The sequence below is a fragment of the Mastomys coucha genome, unplaced genomic scaffold (assembly GCF_008632895.1).
Source record: "Mastomys coucha isolate ucsf_1 unplaced genomic scaffold, UCSF_Mcou_1 pScaffold21, whole genome shotgun sequence".
NCBI lineage: Eukaryota > Metazoa > Chordata > Mammalia > Rodentia > Muridae > Mastomys > Mastomys coucha.
Window position 1 is genome coordinate 106,425,871 of NW_022196904.1, and position 24,144 is coordinate 106,450,014.

General features: G+C 45.7%; 1 protein-coding gene across 1 annotated transcript in view; it reads left to right on the forward strand.

The window, feature by feature from the left end:
- Positions 1–24,144, forward strand: part of Xylt1 (xylosyltransferase 1) — a 289,336-nt gene that overhangs the window by 86,183 nt on the left and 179,009 nt on the right. The window contains exon 2 of the mRNA XM_031388024.1: positions 8,244–8,282. Within this exon, the coding sequence (XP_031243884.1) occupies positions 8,244–8,282 (39 nt within the window). The remainder of the gene's footprint in view (positions 1–8,243; positions 8,283–24,144) is intronic.

A 24,144-nucleotide genomic window follows, 5' to 3' on the forward strand; every position in this document is an offset into this window, starting at 1 on the left:
GCCGGAGGTTGCCAGAAGGTGTTTTCCTGTTATTTCCTGTTTTAGGTTTTAGGAGCAGGGTCTCTCAGGAATGTCACTGGCTAGGCTAGCAGCCAGGCAACCCCCTGCGCTCCACCTACTCCCTGCCCCTTGTGCTAGGGTTACAGGTGCTCACTGCCAGGTCTGGCTTCTAGGTGAGTGCTGGAGATGCTCACCTTTGTCCAGTAGGCACTTTGCTACTGAGACTGGCTCCCCAGCCCACCGCCTTATATTCCAAGCCAGGATTCCTTGTTGAACCTAGAGCTCACTGATTCAATTAGACTGGCTGGCCAGAGTTTCTCTCGAATCCTCCTGTCTCAGCCTCCCCAGAGCTGGGATCCTAGGCATGTGTGCTGCGTCAGTCTTTCCCATGGCTGCTGGGGATCCATGCTCCGGCCCTCATGCTTGGACAGCAAACAGTTCTCTGCCAGCTATGCCAGGTCCACATCTTTTTATGGAAAAACAGATTCTCTCAGGTGCAAACAACAAAATTGTGCATACAGTGGCAGGTAGGTTTGTTAGCCATTCATGTTCCAGGGTCTCCACACTCAGGAAAAGAGGCACTACAATGCTGACTGAGTTCCCTTGGGGCCGTACTCTCTCATATTTTCCATAGCTGTAGGTAATGCACTCCCGGCTCCACAGGCTTGAGCGTCACATTGTTGATTATTGGAGGGATTTGGATAAAATAGATGGAAAGAATATTGAAAAGAAATTATATTTGTATGTGTTTAAAACTTTTTAAACTTGGAAGGAAGCAAGAGGAAGGCATGTACCCTAGAGCAATAGCCTGGTTGTGTCACTAGGGAAAAAAAACAAACAAACTTCTGGGATCTTTCCCCTTTCTATGGGGTTTCTGGTTTCTCCACCCCATCCTTATTTGAATGTGCATTGTCACTCCTCAGCAAAGTGTGAGATTCTGGCCTGCAGTCAAAGCAGAACACTGTTCACCGAGGTGACAGGGAGAGTTCTGTGTCCCTGACATCCCTTCATCACTCAGGACCACTTGCCAGACATCTGCTTTGCCTTCATCACGGGACGTACCTGTGAAAGAAGTCACCAAGGAAATCCTGGGGAGACAAACTTCCATGATGTGGCACTGATTGCTGTCTTTGGGGCTTGAGAAAGAGGTGAGAAGAAACTACATATGCCTAGGGAGAAAACATTGAAGAGAAGACAACAGCAGCCTTGGGCAGTTTCAATTGGGGCAGGAGAGACATCTTATCCCTCTAAGTAAGAAGAAATTAATAGCCGGCATATTGCAGAAAACTCCTCAGGACACGGATGCCACCAGCATTAGAAGTATTAGGAGCCATGTGTGCAGAAGACACTCAGTGGCCAGCTGAGTAGGGATGCAAGGTCTGCCTTTTGTCACTTCATCATCTTACATCCCTCTGACACAGGGCAGAGGCCCTCAGGATGCTTGTAGGTGAGAGTTTCCAAGGGCATTCAATAAAAACGTAGGTCCTTTGAACACTTGCCTGGAATACCCAGCTAGGTGAGTTCCTAATGGGCCTATGTCTGGCATCGGAGAAACCAGTTCTCTGGCCCTGCTCTCTCCCCTTTGAGCATTGTTTGTAAACAAATTACACCCCAGCCCCACCGTGAATATCTGTGATGTGGAGCAGGAAGCCTCCCCAGCCAGGGCTACAACTAGTGCAGCTGTTTGGCACAGAGGGAGCATTTGAAATGACATGGTGACTTTTATGTGCTTTTGGCTGAAATGGAGTCAGTCAGAATCTACAGCAACTTGCTTTTCAGAGGAATTATGGCTTATTAACATTGTGCACCCAGGGTATGTCTGAGTGTTCATTAGCCAGGCACAAAAAAAAACCCCACAAAACCAAAAATAAACAAATAAACAAACAAACCCAAAGAGAAGATTATTTTGACCCGATAAGCAATATTTTTTTCTAAGAATCTCGGTGGAATAACTCTGGCTAACTTAGACCTCTCTATGCTTACCAAGCTGGCCTTAAACTCACAGAGATCCAAGTAGATTGCTGGGATTAAAAGGCATAGACATACTTTAAATAACTGTTTTTAGTGGAATGCTCTGGAAGACTAATGATGTCAGCCGCTTGCTACTCTCAAAGATTAGGGCATTGCGTTCCTAGGTCTGCCCAGGTCACTCTAGGTTTGTATTTGTTAAGCTGGAATATTTATTAGGAACACCTCCATATGTCCCACACAGTAAGTTCTAGATCCTTTACTCGCAGCAACCTCTGTGGACGCTAGTATCTTCGATTCTGTTCTGTCCCCTGAGGTTGCTGTCTGCTGTTTGCTGTAGGTTGAATAGAGTCCATTCAGTGTTCCTCATGGAGGCTCTACCTCCAAATGCTACTGTACTGGGAGATAGGGTCTCTAAAGAGCAGAATTGATGCTTTCATGGCGGGTCTGATTTGGTGTCCTTGTATGAAGAAGAGGTTTGGTTACAGAGACACCAAAGGTCATGTGAGGTGGTAACAACAAGGGGCCTCTGTGAGCCAAAGGAGAGGTCTCCAAAGCAAACCTGAAACACCTTGACCCAGAGCTTCCGACTCTAGAAGAGTAAGCTAATGGACATCCATTATTTATATTGACCACTTTGTGTGTTGTTATGGCTACTCAAGGAAACACTCATACAGAAATTAAACATGATTTATACCAGAGCTAACCTCTAGCCTGCCCTCTCTTCCCTGCAGATGACCTTGAACAAACTGTCTTCCTCTAGCTCCCATAGCCTGGGATGGTAGGCATGTAACTTCACACCCAGGTTATATGGTGCTGGTAAATTGAACCTAAGGCTTTGTGCATGATGATAAGCACTATACCAGTTGAGCTGTGCCCCCAGTTCAAGCACATCTCCATGCTAGAAAATGTTCAGTTCTAGCCACAGTCATAAGGTTCACAGTGAGAGAGAGCCAAGCTAGTGTTCAGACACATCTCATGGGAATGACTGAGACACAGGGCGTACTGTAAGGGCCCGCTGACTTCAGAGGTCTTGTGTGAAAGGCATGAATCATTGTCACCTCCGCCCTGAGCCATTGCCTAACATCCAATAACAAACTGCCTGTGATGTCCTTAGGGCAAACCCAACAATTCAGGAATGCCTGGTGTATGCCTGGGGTTCTAAGGCACACACACCTTCCTCCTCCCTCTGTCTCTCCTGAAGCTTAATTGCTTGTTAGAATCTGGCCTTTGGTCTCCGTGGACTACACAATATTTGAGTCCAGCTTCCTGATCTTATAAACAAGACTTTGTGATGGGCAGATGAGTTTCATTTCTCTAAAACCGTAATCTGGCTGTCCTCGGATTGAACAGTCAGCCCAGAGGCAAGTGTACACAGAGTCTTTCTGACTCATGTGCAGCCTCCTTGTGGTGACCGGCAGACACAGTGTGGGCTGCTGGCCCAGAACACAGAAAGCTCATGTCAACTGATCTGGCTAAATCCTCCAGTTCCCTCTGGGGCAGAGACTGGCTTCATTTTCAGCCGTGGCTCCTGTGTTAATTTCTCTCAACAGTGTCTACAACCTTACAACAACTAAAAGTGTGTGGGTATGGGTGTGGGTGTGGGTGGGGTGTGTGGGTATGTTCTGCTGTTTGTTGATGTGGTACTGCTTATTGCTCAATGTATATCTCTGGTAAAACGTGAGCCAAAGTGCGAGATGTCTTTTTGTAAATTGGACTATATTCTCCGTGACTTGTTACAAGAGAGAGGGCCATTGATGGCTCAGTGCTCTGCGGTGTGACCTTGGGCAGGTTATTCCAGCTCTCTCTGGTCATCAGCTTCTCTGTCTCTACCCTCTGAGGGTTATTACAGGGGGAACTGAAATGATGGCTGCATAGGAGGCAAGCCCAGGGCTTGGAATGTGGAAAGGATTCACTCAGTATTAGTTGCTGTTGTTGGTGAGCATTTCCTACTTCCCAAACCCACAGGGCTTTGAAATCAGGAAAAGGGACATCAGGTCAGTTCACATAACAACTGCAGATGCTGAAAATTGCAACATCTCTCCTGGTCTCAAACATTTTGAACAAGGGATGCTCACACTATGTGTTTAGCTGTTCTAAACCTTGATTAAGTAATAAAGTTAATAAACCAGAGGAACCAAAGCTGAGTAGCTCCTGGGGAAAGAGAATCTTCGGTGGCTATCTCCTTTAATGTTATTTTGGCATCTAGTGACTCCTGTAGAATCCTGTAGGATGCAGAAGGTGAACTGAGGCCATTCAGGATCCTTATGGCCAAGTGTATCATGCTTGATGTCATGGTACAGCTAGCAGAGGCCTAACCCTGATAAATAATGGCTGTTTATTAGAGTTATTTCTGTGTATTTCCTTTTAGTGTATTTCTATACTTAAGTAAAGTGAGTTGCAAGTTGTGGGGGTTTACAACTAAACATTTAGTTAAGGTCAGTGTTTAGAGAGTGTATCAGTTAGTTATGACTACAGTAATGTTGTATAACACATTATCCCAAACTCAGTGCACAAGAAGAACAGACATGTATTTTCTTTGTGCTTTCTAATGGTTGGGGATGATTTGGGGGTCTATAGACTGGGCTTAGTCTAAGCTGCAGGTTGGTTCCATGTCTCTTGCCACATAGTTCTCCTCTTCTTTGCACCAGTAGCCACCTGAGTCTTAATTCTTCTGGAGGTGGAAAAGCCATAGAAAGTCATGCTCAATCATATCTTCACTTCTGTGTTTGATATGTTTTGAGAAACTCCCAGAGGAGCAACTGAAGTGGCCAAGGTGAGGCAGAACCTCAAAGTCCCAGTTCTGGAGAGTGTGGGTCTAGGGAGCTGTAAGGAGTGAGGATCACAGATTCAGTCTCCTCCAATGGTTCTCCATTTGCCTTCTCCAAATTGTCATTGCAAACGGTACCCTGATCACTCTCCCTACCATAGAAGGTTCTGTGGTCCTGGCGTCCTCATTACAATTCCAGAAGCACTCCAGTGGAGCCGGTGGGCACCTTGCGAATTCCCCTTTGGTCCCTTGAAGCCTCCTTCTCTCTGACAGACAGGAATTTACTCTACTGTAAACCTAAGAGTCCCAATTGAGACAGACAGGATGGATTAGGCAGACAGCATCATTGACCCAGTTCCACTTCGTTAGCCTTTCCAATTAAGGAGGTTGTTACTGTGAGTGAGACCTCACAGATATGCAGTCATACCTTGAGTCCTCAGGACCTAGTCTCCCTGGTTAGGGAGAGTCTCACATTTCCAGTGTGCACCCAGGGAGGAGAAGGAAGTGTGCTTGGCATGAGAGCAGCTGAGTGTTAATGACACAGGCCCCTGGTGAGGGCTTCTTCCTCTTCCTGGCCAGTTAATTAAGATGCTAAATAAGGGCCCTTTGTACTCCCTCTCCCAGAAGTTTTTAAAATAAACCTCGGACTCCTGACTGTGTGTGACAGGGTCTGTGGTTTTGGAACTCAAGATAAAGAGTAGATGCTGTGCTGTGTCAGAGGACCAGTCTCTTGGTATCATCCTCATAGCTGGCAGAGATTTCCCATAGCTTTCCAAGGAAGGTCTTTCCCGCCGAAGTTGTTCTTAGGGGTTCAGGATTATATTCCCCCTTTCTTTGCTGTCTTGGGATTCGGAGCAATGAAGCATAAGCCACATACAATAGCCAAATGGGCCATGAAGCACAACTTAATTAATCTGGGCATGCACCCAATGCCCCGTGCAGCACTAGCTAGGATTTGGCTTTGGAGAAGGTGGCTAATTTTGAGGCTGAGCCACGGCTTCTTCTGTTCTGACTCATATCTAGATGAATATGGACGGAGGGACAGTTAGAAGAGATAAACAGGCTCAGGCTGATGGTGAGGTGAAGACCAGGAACTGTGCAGGTCAAACAGAGTTTGCTGCCAGCCACAGATGGGGAGGATGAATTCATCTCTGGAAGTGTAAACTGGGGCCTGCTGTGTGTGGCCATTCAATAGGGAGCAGGGCTCAGCTCTCCAGCATTGCACATCTTTGATCATACAAATGATGAGTGTGGCTGGAAGATAAGGATGGATGGAATAGTGAGCCTGCATACCCCACCCTAAGTAGCTCAGTAAACCATAAGTTCTGGTGGATCATAGCTGACTGCTATCCTAGGAAAAGGGTGGGAGAGGTTGTGGAGGGAAGGCCCGAACTGTTCCTCCAAGACCACCTCATCAGCTCCTTGTGGGTCACCTTTGCAGTGTGGTAAAGTGAAGGAAAAGCTTCCCATAGTGTTTTCCTGGGTGCAAGGACTCTCTGTGCTCAGACAGCAGGAAAGTCAGAGTGAGTGAGGGGTCTCCATGGTAATGTCCCAGGAGCTGTGCCAGGGAAGTGCTGGGACTTGGACTCAAAACTGGAATTGGGGGAAGACAAATTTTCTTCACCTTCAAGGAAAGTCCAGCAGTCAGAATGTGCTTGAGACCAGGCCTCAAATGTGCCCCAAGGAAGACATGTCAGGTGGGGGTCAAGGCGAGGGGAGTGGCCTGGTAGTGTGTTCCTGTAGTCCTGAGGAGGCAGAACTCAGGAGGCAGAAGTGTGAGGATGGCCATAGGTTTGAGTTTAGCCTGGGCTACAGAGCAAGTACCAGGACAGCTTGGGCTACACAGAAAGACGTTGTTTCAGACAGTAATAAAATACTATTTAAAAATGTTTAATGGAAACAAGGCCTGATGATGCAGGCCTGTGAGACCAGCAATTTAGGAAACTGAGGCAAGGGGATTACAAGTTAAAGGCCAGCCTTGGATACAGTTGAATTCCAGCAGACCAGTCCAAGCAAATTACTGAGGCCATACCTCAAAATACAAATTAAAGTGAGGAGATTAAAGTGAAGGGCTAGTGGAGTGCTTGTCCAGCATACATGCAGCTCAATGTTGAATCCTCCCCCCCATCCCCACCCCTCTCTCTCCTACAGTTTAGAAAGTTTTGTTTTTTCTTCACTCTCCTTTATTCCCAGTACTTGAAGAAGACTAGCCTGGTGCTAATTTGCATGGCTTCCTAGAAACCTGTATTTGAAAAATCTGCTTTGAGAAAGCCAAGTTTCAAACTGGATTTCTACACAGGGCCTTACAAGCATGGCTATTCTGTGTAGAGACTGCTAAATGTGGTTTTCCCAGAATCATGAACACATATGATGGTTAAGTTCTGAGCAGACGTGGTATAGACAAAAATAGCCTTTATATGCTGGGTTTCCTGTTTTCCTTGGAAACCACTGAGGGAAGGAATGGCTTCACCTCCCATTAGTCCTTGCCCCCTCCATCTGCCCCTTCCCTGTCCCTCCCCCAACCCAGAATTCATGCTTAGTGACCCCGGGCTTCACCACCCAGCATCCCCAGTCAATTGGCTTTTGTCAAGAGTGAGTGAATGGGATGTTTCTCTGGCCTGAGAAGATCTTTCCTGGCCTGCTGGGATGTGCTGGGATGTGCGGCACACACAGAAATTGGCTCCTCCTTTTCTCTCGATTTCTCCTGCTCTCCAGTCTTGCAAGATTAGATGCAATTGCACAACCTTACCAAGAACTTATGTCTAATTAATCCTCTTATGCACCCAAGGCTCTTTCATATGGGCGGTTTGAACACACTGAAGATGTGTTGAAAAGGTGCTTTTTCTTCTTTTTCGTCTGTGTGTATGTGTGTGCATGTATGTGTTAACACATTCTTTTGGGTACCTTGTGGCCACACACGAGTGTGTTTGTACAAATGTGTGGTGTCAGAGGTCAGTTTCAGTTATCACTCCTCAGGAGCCAGCCACATTGGTGGGTTTTTTGTTTGTTTGGTTAGTTGGTTGGTTTGGTTTGGTTTGGAGGATATTTGTTTGTTTGCTTGTTGTTTTGACAAGGTCTCTCACTGGCCTGGAGCTCACCAAGTAGGTTAGGCTGACTAGCAGTGAGCTCCAGGGATCTGCCTGTCTCTGTGTCCCCAGCACTAAGATGATGAGTGTGTGTCCCTTCCTAGCTTTTTATGCCAGTCCTTTAGCTTAGATCCTCGTGCATCATTATCATTATCTGCGCCATCTCTCCCCTCCTCCTTGTTGGCACCTCCTTGCTTTGCACAGTGATCTCCTTGGAGACAACCTCAGGGCTCTCTTATCCTTAGATAAAGAAAGGAGTGCTGGGTTTCAGCAGGGGGCAGTCTGGCATCCTCAGAGAACTGAGAAGATAGAGTTGGACAGCCCCTGCCCGACTGGGGATATCAGACTGGGTTGAAAGCGATGTTCAGTTTGGAAGTTGACTCACCACTTAAGAGACTTTTCTCTTTTCTCCCCCACAGGATCCACACCCAAGCCCACTGATCACCCTGGAGACCCAGGTGAGTGCCCCGCAGTGGCCTTTGCCACCTATCTCTTTACCTTGAGGTTCTGTGACAGCTCTTATTCACAGGGGCATTAAATCAAGGAAGAAAATGTGCATTGTCTCATTAAAGGGCTAATCATTCTTCCTATCACTTTAAGGTGGCTTAAGGTGACTTGCCTTTCTGATGGGTGACCACCATGGCCAAAAAATTGATCACCCCAAGGGAATTAACTCTCAAGGGAGCAGACAACGACATATCTCCACCCAGAGATAGACTCCAGTCTTGACTGGGAGACAGCAGCATCCCCATAATGGGCCTTCAGTGATACTGTAACAACAAGTCCCAACTCCCAGGGCAGAAAATTGGACTATCTGCTTGGGTACTGGAACATTCTGAACAGTATAGATAGCAGTGGAGTTTCTGTGTGGGAAGATGACCCATGGGTCCAGAGGTGGAAGAATGTGACCTGGCTCTCGTGTCTTCTCTGTGGCCTCAGAGTCACCAAAACATAGGTAGAATATTGTTCTGCATCTTCTGGTTTACGGTGTTGGTGGGACTGTCTAACCTCCAAGTTATTCCTATTCCATTTTAAATGTACCTCCTGATAGTGAGAATCATAGGATTGATCTCAAGAATGTCAGAGGTGTGTGGAGTGAGAGCCTGTGTTAGCTTTAATACTGTGGAAAGCAGCCTTTCCTACTGCCTTTAAATGGGGTGTGTCTCCAGATTGATGACTTCCTTAGCTCCATGCTAAGAAAAAAAGGAAGACAGGCAGGACCTCCTTTGGAGCCCCAGTGAGAATACTTTACAGGTGTCAGACACAGTAAAACATTGAAATAGCCCTATGGGGGATTTCTGTGGCATGCTGGCAAATACCAGCTGCCTACTCCTTCCTTCCCCAGCCCTGGGTCCTTGCAGTACACCAGCATCTCTGCTTGAGTCTTCCTATCCAGAGCCAGGAGAGTCACAAACCACCTTGCTTCAGTGTGGCCCAGCTGTTAAGAAGCCTTTAAGCTGCAGGGGAATTGGATCCTTAGGGAATCTCTGTGCTTGTCGGTCCTGTTCCTGAGGACACACCAGTATGGCTGTCCTAGGGAGGAGCAGGCCCCAGGGATGGTGGGACAGGACAGACTTTCGGCACTGAGGAGGAGAAAGATTCCATGACCTCTGTTCTGCTGTCGCTCATCCTTTGCATATCTCTTTAGCCATTGTGTCTGTGAGTGAATTTTATCTGTGGAATTAAGTCATCTAATGGCTTGCTCTTTCCTTAACTCATTGAATTTACTAGACTTTAAAGACCAACTCAAACCTTTGAGCATTCTCAGTCTGGGCATAGCTTGATGCCTAGAGAAAATTTGTGAAGGTCTTGAAGACACTGAAGACACCTAGGGTTGTCTCATACACAGGGACCTGTTTATACCCTAGTGGTGAGGATGGTACTCATTAATACATATGCAGCCAGTGCATTACAAGGCTCCACGCCAATGAGAGGTCCCATCTTGGAAAAAACAATGCAGCATCCAGGGAACAGTATCTGAAGTTGACCCATGGCTTCTACGTGGGAAATAATTATTTCTCATAGCGGGAAAAAAATTATCCCCTCCAAGGTGCCAGTGGGATCAAAGTTGAAAGGCATTGTATCATACTATTAGTGAAATCACAACTTTGAAGAACTATACTTATGTATATACACATATATATGTGTATATATATATGTATATATACATATATACATCTATATACATATATTTGCACAGCATTGAGTAAATTCCAAATGACAGAAATAAGCATGAAGGATTCCTTTGGGTATCCTCCAAAACCATGTATGTGAATTCCCAGCTGTTATGTGTTATGTGTGTGTTATTCCCAGACTCTTTGGGAAGTGTCTGCCTCCCTGTCTATCCCTGGGTCATAAGGTAATTCCCAGGATATGTTGTTAGGCAGACTGTAGAGCAAAGACTCTTTACTCCTTTCTCAACCCTTCCCCAGAAGGCAACATGTTCTGCTCAGGAATGCTATGGGGAAGCAGTCAGTCCTTCTCCAGAGCACCACAAGCCAGTTCTTTATCTCTGCATTTGGCTTTACCATGTGCTTTGCTCTGGACCTCACCCAGTCAGCTCTTCAGAACTTCCATGGGAAGAGCAGGAAGATGACCATGTCTTTGGAAAGCATGTCATGAGGGGTAGCACCCCTACTAAGTGACCACTCTTAAGGTTGTGTGAACTCCAGGGACGTAAGCTTCGGCATCATCAGTACACACTGTGAGGAGGGGTCCGGTTCGTCTTCCTTAATCCTCCTATCGGTCTTGTCTGGGTCACCGTCTTTGGGGTGGTGGCAGAAGCTGTAGGACATTGTTGTCTTCCTGACTTCAGTCTTTTCATGTTGGAGAGGCATTGTGGGGAAAGGTATGTCAGTTGGCAAAGGCCTTGATCCAGAACCCACATTTAAAAAATGAAGCTGGGTATTGTGGATATTGTGGTGCTCCTCTAATCCCAGAACTTGGAAGGCATAGACAGGTGGGTATCTGGGGCTCATTGGCCAGCCATCATATACTACTTGATGAGCTCTAGGTTAGTGGGAGACTCTCAAGGTGACCTCTGGCCTCTACAAACACAGACAGACAGCAGACAGACAGACAGACAGACGGACAGACATGGAACATTAGAATACAACCAAAGTATGACTTTTGTGTGTGTGTGTGTGTGTGTGTGTGTGTGTGTGTGTGTGTGTGTGTGTGTCTGACTTGCCCAAAGGCCATAACCATATGTGACTTGTTGCTGGGCTCATTCCATCACAGGGTATACATTGGGATTCTGCCCAGCTGCCCTCCATGCAGTAAGTCAGGCAAGAAGGGTATGCTAGGTTTTCTGGCAGAAAGTAGTATCCTAAATGTTGCCCACGTGGCAGGAGCAAGACAGCAGGTATGAAGGCCTTGGGAGGGCTTACCCTACAGAAGCAGGGTTCATATGAAATCTGAGCCCTGGCTAGGTTTCCTCTTCCTCCCACAGCGCCCTTTCTGCTCCCAGGGACTTTGCTTGATGTGTATTGTGTGTTGTACTTCACCATGTCCTTACCTCACATATGTGCAATATGGCTTTGCTGACAGTCCAGGTTTCACAGGATCCACGGCCACCAAGATGCCCATTTTCTTCCTGAATCCCACTGACCCTGATAGTGATTACAGGAGCCTTCACCCGTGGCCTAGTATACCTGCCTGACACAGGTTTGTGGAACTGAGGGAAATGTTTGTATCAGCTGGTCACTGAGAGTCCTCATGCTTCTGCCATCAGCATGGTGGAACTTTTCATCTTCTGGCAGGAGCAAGACTCTCTGCTTAATGGTTAGATTAATATCTTGAGGGAGTAAGCAGTGCCCGAGTCCCTGGCTTCAGATTTCTCTGTAGCACATGGGTCCTGTGGATGTCTCAAGTAATTGCTGCTTGGCAATGGTAACCACTAACCTGGTCTCTGGATGGTAGTACCTGGGAACCTGACGTCTTAGAAATGAAAGAGTAGGTCTGGCGGTGGTGGCACATGCTTTTAATCCCAGCACTTGGAAGACAGAGGCAGGCGGATTTCTGAGTTCGGGGCCAACCTGGTCTACAGAGTGAGTTCCAGGACACCCAGGGCTATACAGAGAACCCTGTCTCGAAAAAAAACAAAAGAAAGAAAGGAAGGAAGGAAGGAAGGAAGGAAGGAACAAAGAAAGAAAGAAAGAAAGAAAGAAAGAAAGGAAGAAAGAAAGAAAGAAAGAGTAAGACAGGAAAAGTTGGTTAGTGGGCTAGAATCATTATTGTTACTTCTAGACCTAAGTGTCTTAAAAGTCAAATAACTTACCCAAGGTCACATAGAAGGGACATAGTCGTGGTGGGTGCAAGGTTCAGGGTCATATGACATCAGAATCTTGCTTGTAGCATCTATTTCATTAGCCTAGAGAGTAAATTTGGTGTCATCAGTAAAAAGACTTGCCAATACTTAGACAAGGCCAGGCGTACCAGTTCTGGTATTTGTATTAAAGTTCTATCTGTGGATATACTCAGAAGTGGGTGAATGGATAAATAGGCAGATACATAGATGGCAGCCAGATATTAATGATAGATAGTAGAAGATAGATAGTGTCTTTTTTTAATTTTATTTTATTTTTAATTTACTTTTTACACTCCATATTCCATTCCCCACCCCCATCCACCCTCTGACTGTTCCACATCCCACATCTCCTCCCCACCACCTCTGATGCCCCACCCCCCACCCCACATGACCTCTAAACTCCCTGGGGCCTCCAATCTCTTGTGGGTTAGCTGTATCATCTCTGAATGAACACAGATCTGGAAGTCCTCTACTGTATGTCTGTTGGGAGGCCTCCTATTAGCTGGTGTATGCTGTCTGTTTCGTGGCCCAGTGTTTGAGAGATCTCAGGGGTCCAAATTAATTGAGATTGCTGGTTCTCCTACAGGATCGCGCTACTCAGCATCTTTCAGTCTTCCCTAATTCAACAACAGGGGTCAGCTGCTTCTGTCCATTGGTTGGGTCAGATGCAAATATCTGCATGTGACTCTTTTAGCTGCTTGTTGGGTCTTTTGGAGGGCAGTCATGATAGGTCCCTTTTTGTAAATGCTCCATAGCCTCAGTAATAGTGTCAGGCCTTTGGGCCTCCCCTTGAGCTGGTCCCACTTTGGGCCTGTCTTAATTACTAAGCTATGCTGTGAATACAGCGACTAAGGCAACTATAGAACAGTGGATGTCAAATGCCTCTACCCTTTAGTACAGTTCCTCATGTTGTGGTGAGCCCCAAGCATAAAATCATTTTAGTGTTACTTCATAACCATACTTCTGCTGCTGTTATAAATTGTAATATAAATATCTGATATGCAGGATATCTGATATGCAATCTCCCAAAGGGGTTGTGCCCCACAAGTTGAGAACTCCTGTTATAAAAGAGAGTTTGTTTATTTGGGGTTTACAGTTTTAGAGGGTGAGTCCATAACTGTCATTGAGTAGAGCATCACAGCAGGCAGGCAGGCATGATGCTAGAGCAGTAGCCGAGAGCTTACTTCTTGATTTATAAGCAGTCTGGACTGGTCACACTGGGAATGGCGTAGGCTTTTGGAACCTTAAAGCCTGTCCCCAGTGATACACTTCTTCCCACAAGGCCATGCTTCCTAATTGTTCCTAAACAGTTCCACCTACTGAGGACTAAGTATTCAAACATATGAGCCTATGAATGATGTCCTTATTCCTCAAATTGCTACAGATAGATAGATAGATAGATAGATGATAGATAGATAGATAGATAGATAGATAGATAGATAGATAGATAGATAGATAGATAGGTAGATAGGGACAGACAGGCAGATGTTTGGATGGTAGATGTATAGGTAGACAGAAAATATGTGCATAAGTGGCTGGATAAACAGAGGGAATGCTTTGCACTAATATCTCCAGCTGTACTCAGATATGTAGGTACAGGTGAGGGTGGACAGATACAAGATGGATCTAGACAGATAGATGCATAGATGCCTAAAGACAAATAGATGCATGGATGATGGGTATATAGACAGATAGAGGGACTGCTTTGCTTGAAAAAAAAATTCATTTAAAAAAAATAGACTGTCTCCCTGAGCATCAATAATATTGTGATAAATCTGAATGCGTATTTGATTCTTTTTTCATTGATCCTCAAGGGGGACTATCATTTCTGAACCCACTCCAATTGCCAAGGCCTCTTGTCATTTAATTTCACCTTCACTACTCAGTGACTCCTACTCCCCACAGCACCTCTGCTGATTAGCAAATGGCTCTGACTCAGATGCAGAGACACCTGGGGAGCTGTCCTGAAGGAGCTCTTTTGTAGAGTAAAGATCTGTCAATCTGGGTATTTCTGAGGTTGGTTCACTTGGAAGGGAACAGAAGTTCATTTACATGGAGATCTCCCAGGGCCTGGAGATCAAGGGCTACAGGGGGAACATTCCTGACTGCTCAGTTTTCAAATCTAACCAGGTACTTGAATTCCTTTGATCAGCTAAGTGGGGGCACGGAGGGAGGGAGTGACAGTCACATTATTTAAAGATGTTACTAGGGCCAGGAGGATTACAAACAAAGCCAGAGAATATGGAAGGGAATGAAAGCTTTAAAATTACACTGTGTAATCCATTCATCTTGGCTTATTCAATAAATAGCTGTGAGGCCACGCAGAGGCCAGGTCTTGTGCGAGACATCAAGGATGTGACAGCAAGAGAGGCAGAAGGCTTCTGCCTGGAGTCATGTTGGAAGAATCAGATGAGAAACAGGCAGGCGTGTGATCCTGCCCTTAATATGAGTCGCCCTAGTGGATGGAATGAGCCACGTATGCTTTGAAGAGAATAAGAGGGATTTGATCCGAAATCAGGAGGTGAGAGGTTTGCTTTGTTTTTTACTGTTTGATACAGTGGACAGAGTCTCACTGTATAGCCCAGGTTGGCTTTGAAACTTGGATCCTCCGGCCTCAGCATTGGCCTCCCAGCACTGGGCTAATTACACTTGACAGGAGGTATGTTTTGAGATTGAAGCTGATACAGTCGGCTCGCTAAGAGATGCTGAGAGTTAACCTTGCAAAGAGATGACAGGAATCGCATTCCAAAACTTTTGCATATTCCATCTGGGTGCCTGTAATAATAATGCCACTTTTCCTTAGGATCAATTAAACCATGCGGGCTGCTTCAAACTCCTTCAGTGCTTCGTGTCATCATAATGTCAACATGGATAAGAAATTACCTTATCAAGCTAGAATCGAGGAAATGGGGGGTGGGGAAGAGAAGGGACATAAATTCATAGCCATCCGGTCACTGGTCACATAACTGTCCAGTGGGAGGAAGCTTCGGGCCTCAGTGTGTTGGGCTCATGTGGGGACTAATGTGGGGAATCTGGACAATGGTTGCCATTAGCTAAGTTATGGGCTGCTGCTGAAATGAACTTGAGCCTCATTATAAACCAGTAGTTCTCACTCACCTAGGGTGATGTTGGCCGGCCAAGGACAGTTGGTTATGTTATGACTAGAGATATGTTTGCTATCAAAAGTCAGAGACAGGGAAACTATTGGCATCTTGAAGGTAGGGAGCAGAGATCTGCTGGCCATTCTATAATGCATGAGACAGTCTCCCTCTGTTCAAATGTTGGTGTGTGCTTGTTGTGTGCTTTTTTGCTTCACAACAGTTTATTTCACAACGACCCTTCAGCCCTGCAATGCTGGCTTCCTTGGTATTATTATTTATGCTCAAAGGTCACTAACTTCAGTTAATGTAAGATTTCAGCCAGCCTGCAGGTATTAGCCATGGCACATTCATCCCCTCTGCATTGACATTGACCTTGGCTATAAACACAATAAACTATCCCCCAATATTTATAACCATGTGTTCCAGGTACACAAAGGTCACATCTTGTTGGATAATTATGACTGGGGAGGAAAACTCTCTAGGAGAGATAATTTCTACAAGATTTATGGCTCATTAATATAGAGAATATTCAGAAATTCAAATATTTTTGTTTTTATTCTTAAGAAATTACAATTGGGAGTATAACACATTTGCCTAGCAGGTCTATCCATAGCATGGCTAAATCAAAGAAAAACAGAATAAAAGTTCTGCTACTTGGCTGGGGTTCAGAGAGGGCTTAGTCAAGGCTTTTGGACTACTGGAGCAGGTCTCCTGGTTTCTAGGCTCAGTTCCTCTTTCTGGGGCAGAGCACAGCCTCTTTTGTATAAACTTCTTTCTCTGGAAGCCCTCCTACCACCACTGGGATTAAAGCAATTGCTGTCTGTTCGCCTCTCTTCCAGCTCTGGGCTTCGATTAACCTTTTCCTCCATAGAGAGTGGTTTTTGAAGTAATGAGGAGCTTCTGAATGGCCCTTACCTGCATCTCCAGCCCATTAATTCTTATGGTGCCCAGCATCTGTTCAGAGATGGCAGAGACTAAATTACTTTCCATCTTCTGCCTCCTTGTGGGAGCAGGGCCTCTCCAGAGCAGGCAGACCAGTTTGGGGGACAGTAATCCCTTTTCTGCCATCAGCTGTGCTGGCTCTGATTTGCAGGCCTTTAATTAGCATTGGTGGGGCTGGACCATTGTCTAGGCAGAGAGTAGGAGACTTTATCCAGGGAAGAGCTGTGGTCTCATGGCTGGGGATCCTTCCTATTCCCTGTGACTCAGAGTAATGCTATGAGGCACCATTCTACAAATAACCAAGCCAGTTCTCCAAAGTCCAGCCACATGCATCTGCATGGTCATAGGAAATAGATGCTGTTGACACCACCCTTCTTCACTTCTCCAAGCTCAAGCCTTGGTGGCCTGAGTTGATCACTTAACTCAGAATACATGGAGTCATTGTTCTTCCTGACAATAGCAGTTGTTACTTTTCAATGACTATAACCTACATCCCTAACAGAAGCAACTTGGGAGAGGAAAAGCTCATTTAGGTTCATAGTTTAGGAGGCCTCACTCCACCAAGACAAGGAAGGAAAGATGGGGCTCATGGCAGTAGGGGTGTCATATATAGCAGAGGTTGTTCGCACTCTGGTAGAACAGATGGCAGAGGCAGAGGCCAGAGCCAGCAGCAGTTCAAAGGCCTGTTTCTAGTAACATACTTAGGCCAGCTAGGCAGCTAGGCCTCTTCCCCTAAAAACTTCAAATCCTTCCCGCCCCAAATAGCACCACTAGATGGGAACCAAATTGCCAAAATATAAGCTTCTGGAGCAAGTTTCAGTTTTACTTACCATAACAATGATACCCATTGAATACACCTGTGTTGATATGAGAAGTATGTGTTATGTGTGTTACTTAGCAACCTACTATTTTCAGGAAGTATATACTAAGCCCTTATATGTTAACAATAGCCAATGAAAAGGTTTACTTTGAAATGAGACCTATATATTATAGTACTTTTAGCTAGTGTTTACTGAGTTTTTACTTGGACTGCCACAGAAACTTAGAAACACTTTAGCGTGGATTCCACTACTTACATTTTGTCATTGTCTTGTATGGAAAGTGTTGCTGCCATTCCCCTTTCAAGGATGAGAAACTGAGGTATGAAGAGTCTCCATTATTTGCCCAAATGAAACAGGATTTGAACTTAATACTTTGGCTTTAATTTGTCTGGAAGGAGATACCATGAGACAGGTAGTAGTTTTTAATCCCATTTTTCAGATGAATAAACTAAAGTGCAATGTTATGCCTGAGAATAGGACTGGAACTACAGCCGGGTGACAGATAAAGCCCATTGGTCTTGCTGCCATGTTGCTAAGATATTGCAACCAAATAAAGATGCAGGTTTTGTATAGGGAGTGAGTAGTGTGGTTGTGGCTTTCATGTGGTGTAGGTCCAGATAGTGCAGATACTGACTGGTATAAAGTAGATGAGGTAGACCATGCATGCTTATAGAGATAGAGTTAGTCGGGTATAGATACATGGATAGGCTGAGTATAGATTTGTGTAGGTATCTAATAGGAAGAATCGAGATTTTTCTTCCAGCAGATTGTGTCTGCCCTCAGAGAGTACCATGCACTTCAAGTGCTGTGGCAAAATCTCAGGAAACTGCCAACCGAGGGACAAGACACCATGGCCATGTTTGCGTAGAATCACCAGCATCAGAAGGCCCCACTGACCTCTGGCATAGGTGTAGCATGTGTCAGGGTCTGTGAGGTGTGGACTGTCAGCTTCATGGGGTTTTTAGGTAAAGCCATACAAACTGGGCATCTTAAGAGAATGTTCCAATGCTAGAATGTTGAAGCTGGAATATAAACATTTCTAGATGGGCCAGAGAGGACCTGGTTGAGACCACTTACTGTTGATAGTCACTGTAGGTTTTATACATGCCTAGGGCTTTGCTAAGCACCGTGTATGCATAGCCTTTTCTAATCACGCCCATAGTTCTTTGGGGAAGGGGTTGTTACTCTATCCTTTATAGGGGAAGAATGTGAGTGCATTGGGAGTCTGAGGCCTGACCTGAAACATAAGAGCTTCTAAGTGGCAGAGCAGTCTCAAATCCAGTTTCCCTACCAGTCAGTCTTTGTCATAATTTACACTGTGGGCGGAAACTAGGGCTTAGGGTAGCTGGACAACTGTCCTGTTAGCCCAGCGGTACATCCAGCTGGCTCCTCTGCCATGGACAGTCAGATGAGAAATAGGAGTCCTTAAAATCAGAGGGTGGGCTCAGGTAGAAAGTTGGTAGCTCCAACCTCGCATCTTCATCTGTCCTCAACTGTCTCCATGTTAGACATCAGAGAGATGAAGTGTGCCAGGTGGCTCCTCCCCATCCTCATTAGACCCACTGCTCAGCCTGCCACATCCCCCTTGGTGCTTGTCATCAGTAAGGGCTTTGTCATTGCCTTAAGAGAGGCAGGAGTGGGAGGCAGGACAGGAGGTTGGCAGGCAATGCCGTGTAGTAATTTTCTATGCTTGGCTGTGTTCTTGTGGAGCTCCGCCACCTGTGGACACTCATTACATAGCCATACCTCCTCTGTCCTTCCTCTACAGCACCACAGGGTAGTGTCTGTTCCTGCCAGGTCTAGCCTGCCTTGGAGCATCCTCCTTTCCAGTTTTCTTTGTAGATTCTCACTGTACATTTTCCTGTGGTGCCTTATTATACTGTGGGACACTAGTGTCACTTCTGGGGGGCAAAAGGAGACCCACTTTTAGTGACACAATGCTGCTAGGGAAACTCCTCAGCTGAGTTGCTGTCATCATGTGCTGTGTTTTGATATAAGAGAGAGGTCTTTAAAGTGGAAAGAGGAACCCCGAAAGGAAGAGAGGGGCAGGTGGGGCTCCCAGGAAAGAGTCTGGGTATGTCATGTTTTAGTAGAGGATAGTGGCTGTCATCTTGTGACTATTTCTCCCTGAAACTGAGCCAAACAACAAGCAGGATAAACACTAGTTCTGAGTTAATATCTGAGGACTCAAGCTGAGGACTCCAGCTCTGGGTCCTGCCCCTGTCTCATGCCCTTCCGTTGGCTGTAACTCCAGTGCTTCTCTTCCAGGAGGGGCCAAGCTCTCTCGAGTCGGGGTAAGGTTTGAGCCTTTAGATTCTTCCTTTGGGTCCTTACCAGGCAGTCAGACACACCAGAAGGAGATAGTTTCTTCTAGCAAGGAGAGTGCAAACCATCCTTCTCCTGTTCTGTTACATCTCGGGAGCTGTTAACTGCCCTGCTACTCAAATCTGATTTCACAGAAGTGCCACCACATCTGTCTCTCGGCACCTTTGAGAGCTCTTGGGAGGGTCCCAGCCATTTCTCCAGTACATTGTAGCTCTTCCTGTGGCTTTGGTCATTCTGAAAAGGAGTATTTTCTTAATCACAACCCAATTCTGTTTTCTGAGAAGCATAATAGCTCTTGTTTTGCCGTTAGAAGCAAGTAATGGGAAGGTTCAAAGGGAGGAGACCCAAAGTGAGCTTCGGACCTACGTGACAGCTGGGTGGGGCTGAGGATCATCCCTGAGCATGTTTGATGCTGGGAGAAAGGACTTCAAACTCTGTGAAGCTCTCTGAGACATGTACTGGCAGTATGCAGGTACTGCCCCAAATACCATCAGGTACCAGTGATGGCCCAGGAGGAACCTTCTCATTTCATGGCCTTTATTCAAAGAGATTCTCCACATTTTGTCTGGCTGCATGTGGGTTCTGTCTGTCCTTAGGACATGTGGAGGGGAAGTGGTGGTGGTGGATAAGCCACAATGAGCCTCCACATATCCCCTTTGCATGCCTGTTCATTACAGTCCCCTCTGGCCTTTCCACTACCCTCTATCACCTTAGCTGGCAGGATGTGTCCAAATGTAGTCAGGTGATGGATCAGGTCATGACTACTCAGCTTCATTAGATGGTTCCTACTCAGACCCACCTCAGCAACCCAGATGGAAGCCGGACCATGTCTGTTTTAACTTATTTAAAATAATTATTTATTAAGTTCTGACAAGGGTTCTCATGTAGCTCAAGCTGGCCTAAAACTCAATAGGTAGTCAAAGATGGCCTTGAGTTTCTGATCCTATCTCCCCCACCTCCTGAGTGCTGGGTTGCAGATGTGGTCCATCATCCCAGGGTTTAGCCAGTACTAAAGATAGAACATAGAACATTGTCTGTACCAGGTAAGCACTCTACCGAGTGATCTAACCTTAACGCCTCTTTTCTGCCTTTCTGCCCACAGCTGCACTGGGCACTTGGGCTCTAAGTCTGCCCTAATCTCCCCTCTTGACTTATCCATGACTGCTCAGCTGTGGCATCCCAACATCGTGAGGAGGGTCATTCTTCACTGCCCTATGCACTGCAAGGACACTCAGCAGCATCCCTGGTTATTCACCACCAGCCAGCGCTGCACCTTACAATCTGACAGACAACAATGCCTTCAGACTTAGCCACATGTTCCTGGGGGACAAACCATCCCTGGCTGAGAACTGCTTGCCAAAACAAGGAGTGTGCACAAAGACTAAATAAAGTCCATGCCCTATGACCCCAATGGTTTTGTGCTGATGGCCTAGGGTAAAGCCATGGTCCTGCCAGTTCTTATTTCAAAATGATCTCATGTGAACTTGGTCTGAACACATGTATCAAGTGTTCCCCTTCTCTGCACTGATTTGCCAAACAAAGTGCTTCTGTTGTTTTTTACATTTAAAAAATAGCTAGACATGGGTCACATGTCTTTACAATGAGGTGAAGGGATCCATCTTTTCCTTAGGAAAGTGGAACTCCTCAGTCCAGCTATCTGTTCTGTAGAAGGCATCGGGTTAAATGCCAAACAGCATGCTGACCTGCATCCCTAAAGACCACAGGGAGGACGTTGGCTGAGGTTTCAGATCTGTTTGGCCAGGCGATCTCAGGAGGGTGTGGGCTCCCCTGACACCATCAGAAATAGTCTGTGGCTTTGGGGCCCGACACCATGACGCGTTCAGACCTCCCTGGCATCAATCCCTGGATTTGGTGAAAGAACCCTGTGTATAGGGCATCAGCTTAGGACAACAGGCCACTGTAGGTCCTAACAGCCTCTGAAAGTTGCTCCCAGGCTGTTTTCTGAAGGTGATTTTGGTTGGCTGCAAGTGTGGTTTGTTCTTTTCTATTTTTACAAATTCTCCTTTGAGTACTTGAGGGTCCTTTCTCAATTTGGACTTCATGGTTGTGGTCATTGGTGTTGGTATACTGTATGGCTATATTATTATCATGTTCTTCATGCAATGAGTATTTATTGAGAGCCCAAGACACCATTTTCAGAGCTGGTGGCAGAGCAGTGATGTTGACACCGGCCCTCACCTCCCAAGCATACATGCTGGGGGATAGTAAACGAGAATTGTGGGTACATCAGATAGGACCATTACTATGGAAAGTAAGTCAGACAGAAGGCAGTGGATGAGTTAGATAAGTCAGGGAAAGAGTGCCCCTTTAACATGACAGGATCATGTACATTGCCATGCAGCAACATTTGAGCACAATGCAAGTGGATGAGCTCATTACACAGCTGCGTGCTGGTCCAAAGGCCCCGAGGCACGGTACTCTTGATGTGGTAAAGCCAGAACAGAGAGAGGGTTAGGTCAGGAGGATGCTGTTGGATTTTTAAATGAATTTGCTTTCATGCTACATTGGGAATCCCTGGGAATATTTAGGGTAGAGGAATCACATGGTCTGACTTTTGATGATGGGATTGGTGGCTCCCCTGGTGCAAATGATCTCCAGTGGTCAAGAATGGAGACTGTGGCAAGAGCCACAGAGATGCCACAGTGATTTGGACCAGTGTTAACAGTGAAAGCCAAGAGAGTTGCTGCATTTGTACATGTGATCTGAGAGCAGAACCCACTGGACAGTGTATTGGAGCAAGGCAAGCACCTTGTAAAACAAGACCACACCAATGTGGAAGCCTATCAGTGAACTGAAGTCCCCAGACCTTTGCTCTATTCTTAGGTAACTGCTGCTCATTGTTATCATCTGTCTTTCAGTGCATGCATTTGTGGTGTGTGTGTGTGTGTGTGTGTGTGTGTGTGTGTGTGTGTGTGTGTGTCTGTGTGTGTGTGTCTGTGTGTGTGTGTCTGTGTGTGTGTGGGGGGGGGGGGTCTGTGTGTTTGGTGACAGGCATTTGTTTAATTCCCAGAAATAGAATTTAATGAGCCATATTTTATAATGATGTGTACTTCCTGTCTCTTTATCCTCCTCACTTCATATCAGCCCATATTAATCTTCCTGATTATTCAATTTCTATTTTGTCCAACTCTGTTTCTAGCACCTGGTTTGGTGTCTGGTACGTGGAAACTGGGATAACTATTATTCGACTCTGTGAGCTCTCCCTTCACTGTGAGCCCATTTCCTGTTGTTAGATATGTAGGTGGCTCTTCGTTTTCCTGTTTTCAACACAGCTGTTAGTCACTCTTACATCCGTAGCATAAGTGATCAGATCTCACCAGCCCAGAGGGCACATGTTTTAAATGATGCTAAGGGGAACTGACTTGTCCTGCATGAGGCTCCTTCAGACCTGTGAGCGTTTAAGTGATTTCCTGTTTTTCATTTCAAAAGCACGGGAACAATTGTTAATATGTGCCATTCTTGACAGATGCTGGGGTAAGGGATTGAAGCAGTTGCTGAAACTGGTATTTGCTGGTTCCTTGCTTCCTTTCCAGGACTCCAAATCCCACTTAGATTCTCTGTCCCCTTGAAGCAAAGAAAGCATGTAATAGCCCTAACATGGTTTGAGCACTCAGCTGTGTGCAGGCCACCATGTTAAGTTCCTCACAGGGGTAAACTTAATCTCTATGCTAAGAAGGTTCCAGAAACCCCTGTGAGATCGTGTGGCTGTCATCAAGCTTGTACAGAAAAAGAAGGAAACTGGGGAAAGAAAGTTAAGTCACCCAAGGTCGTACTGTGAGCAAGCGTTGGATCTTAGCAGAGCTCAGCCATCATGGCGCAGTGGGTGGATTTAGTAATAGCTGTGACTGCCTTTGAGGTTCAACCACTCTGTGATATTTTAAAAGCAAAAAATCAATGCACACTTTGGGGAGTCAATGGTCTTGGCACAGGCTCAGGGTTATGCCTGGGCTCGTGGCCCAGCCTGTGGTATGGCAGCTGGACACAGAGCTCTATGCTAGACCTCTGGAAGACAACCAAGCCACAAGCATGTGAAAAGACATGTCCAAGGCCGCATAAGAAAATAATGCCACCTATTTCTACACTGGGTTATGTTTCCTTTGACCAAGTACCCAAATGAACTGCAGGGATGAGCTAATGATTTGACTGTGGAGGTGGTAATAGTTCCAACTGTGGGTTGGCTAAGACAAGGTATATATGGATGGATGGATGGATGGATGGATGGATGGATGGATGGATGGAGAGAAGAATGAATGATAGATTAATGGATGGGCAGATATACAGTGAGTGGATGGGTAGAATGAAGTATGGATGATAAATGGTGCTAGCTAAATGATGGATGGATAGATGGATGAATGGATGGATGGATGGATGGATGGATGGATGGATGGATGGATGCTTAGGTGGTGAATGGATGGGTGTTATTGTAAAGAATGTAGGAATAGAGGTCTGCATAGAAGGAAGGTTCCATAGTGATACATAGATGCAGAGATTGAGTGATGGCTTATTAGATGACATTCAGATGATGACAGACAATAGACAGACAGGCAGATAGATGATTGATAAATAGATGATTGATAGATGATTGAAAGATATATGTTAGATAGATGATTGATGGATATGTTAGATAATAGATAGATAAATAGATAGATGGGTGGGTAGATAGATAGATGATATACAGATAGATGGCAGGTCAATGATGAATAAGTAGATATATAGATAGACACTACTACTACCACCACCACCACCACTCCCTTTCTCTCTTATAAGCAGCCAAACTACCTCAGTTCATTCCTTGGAAATC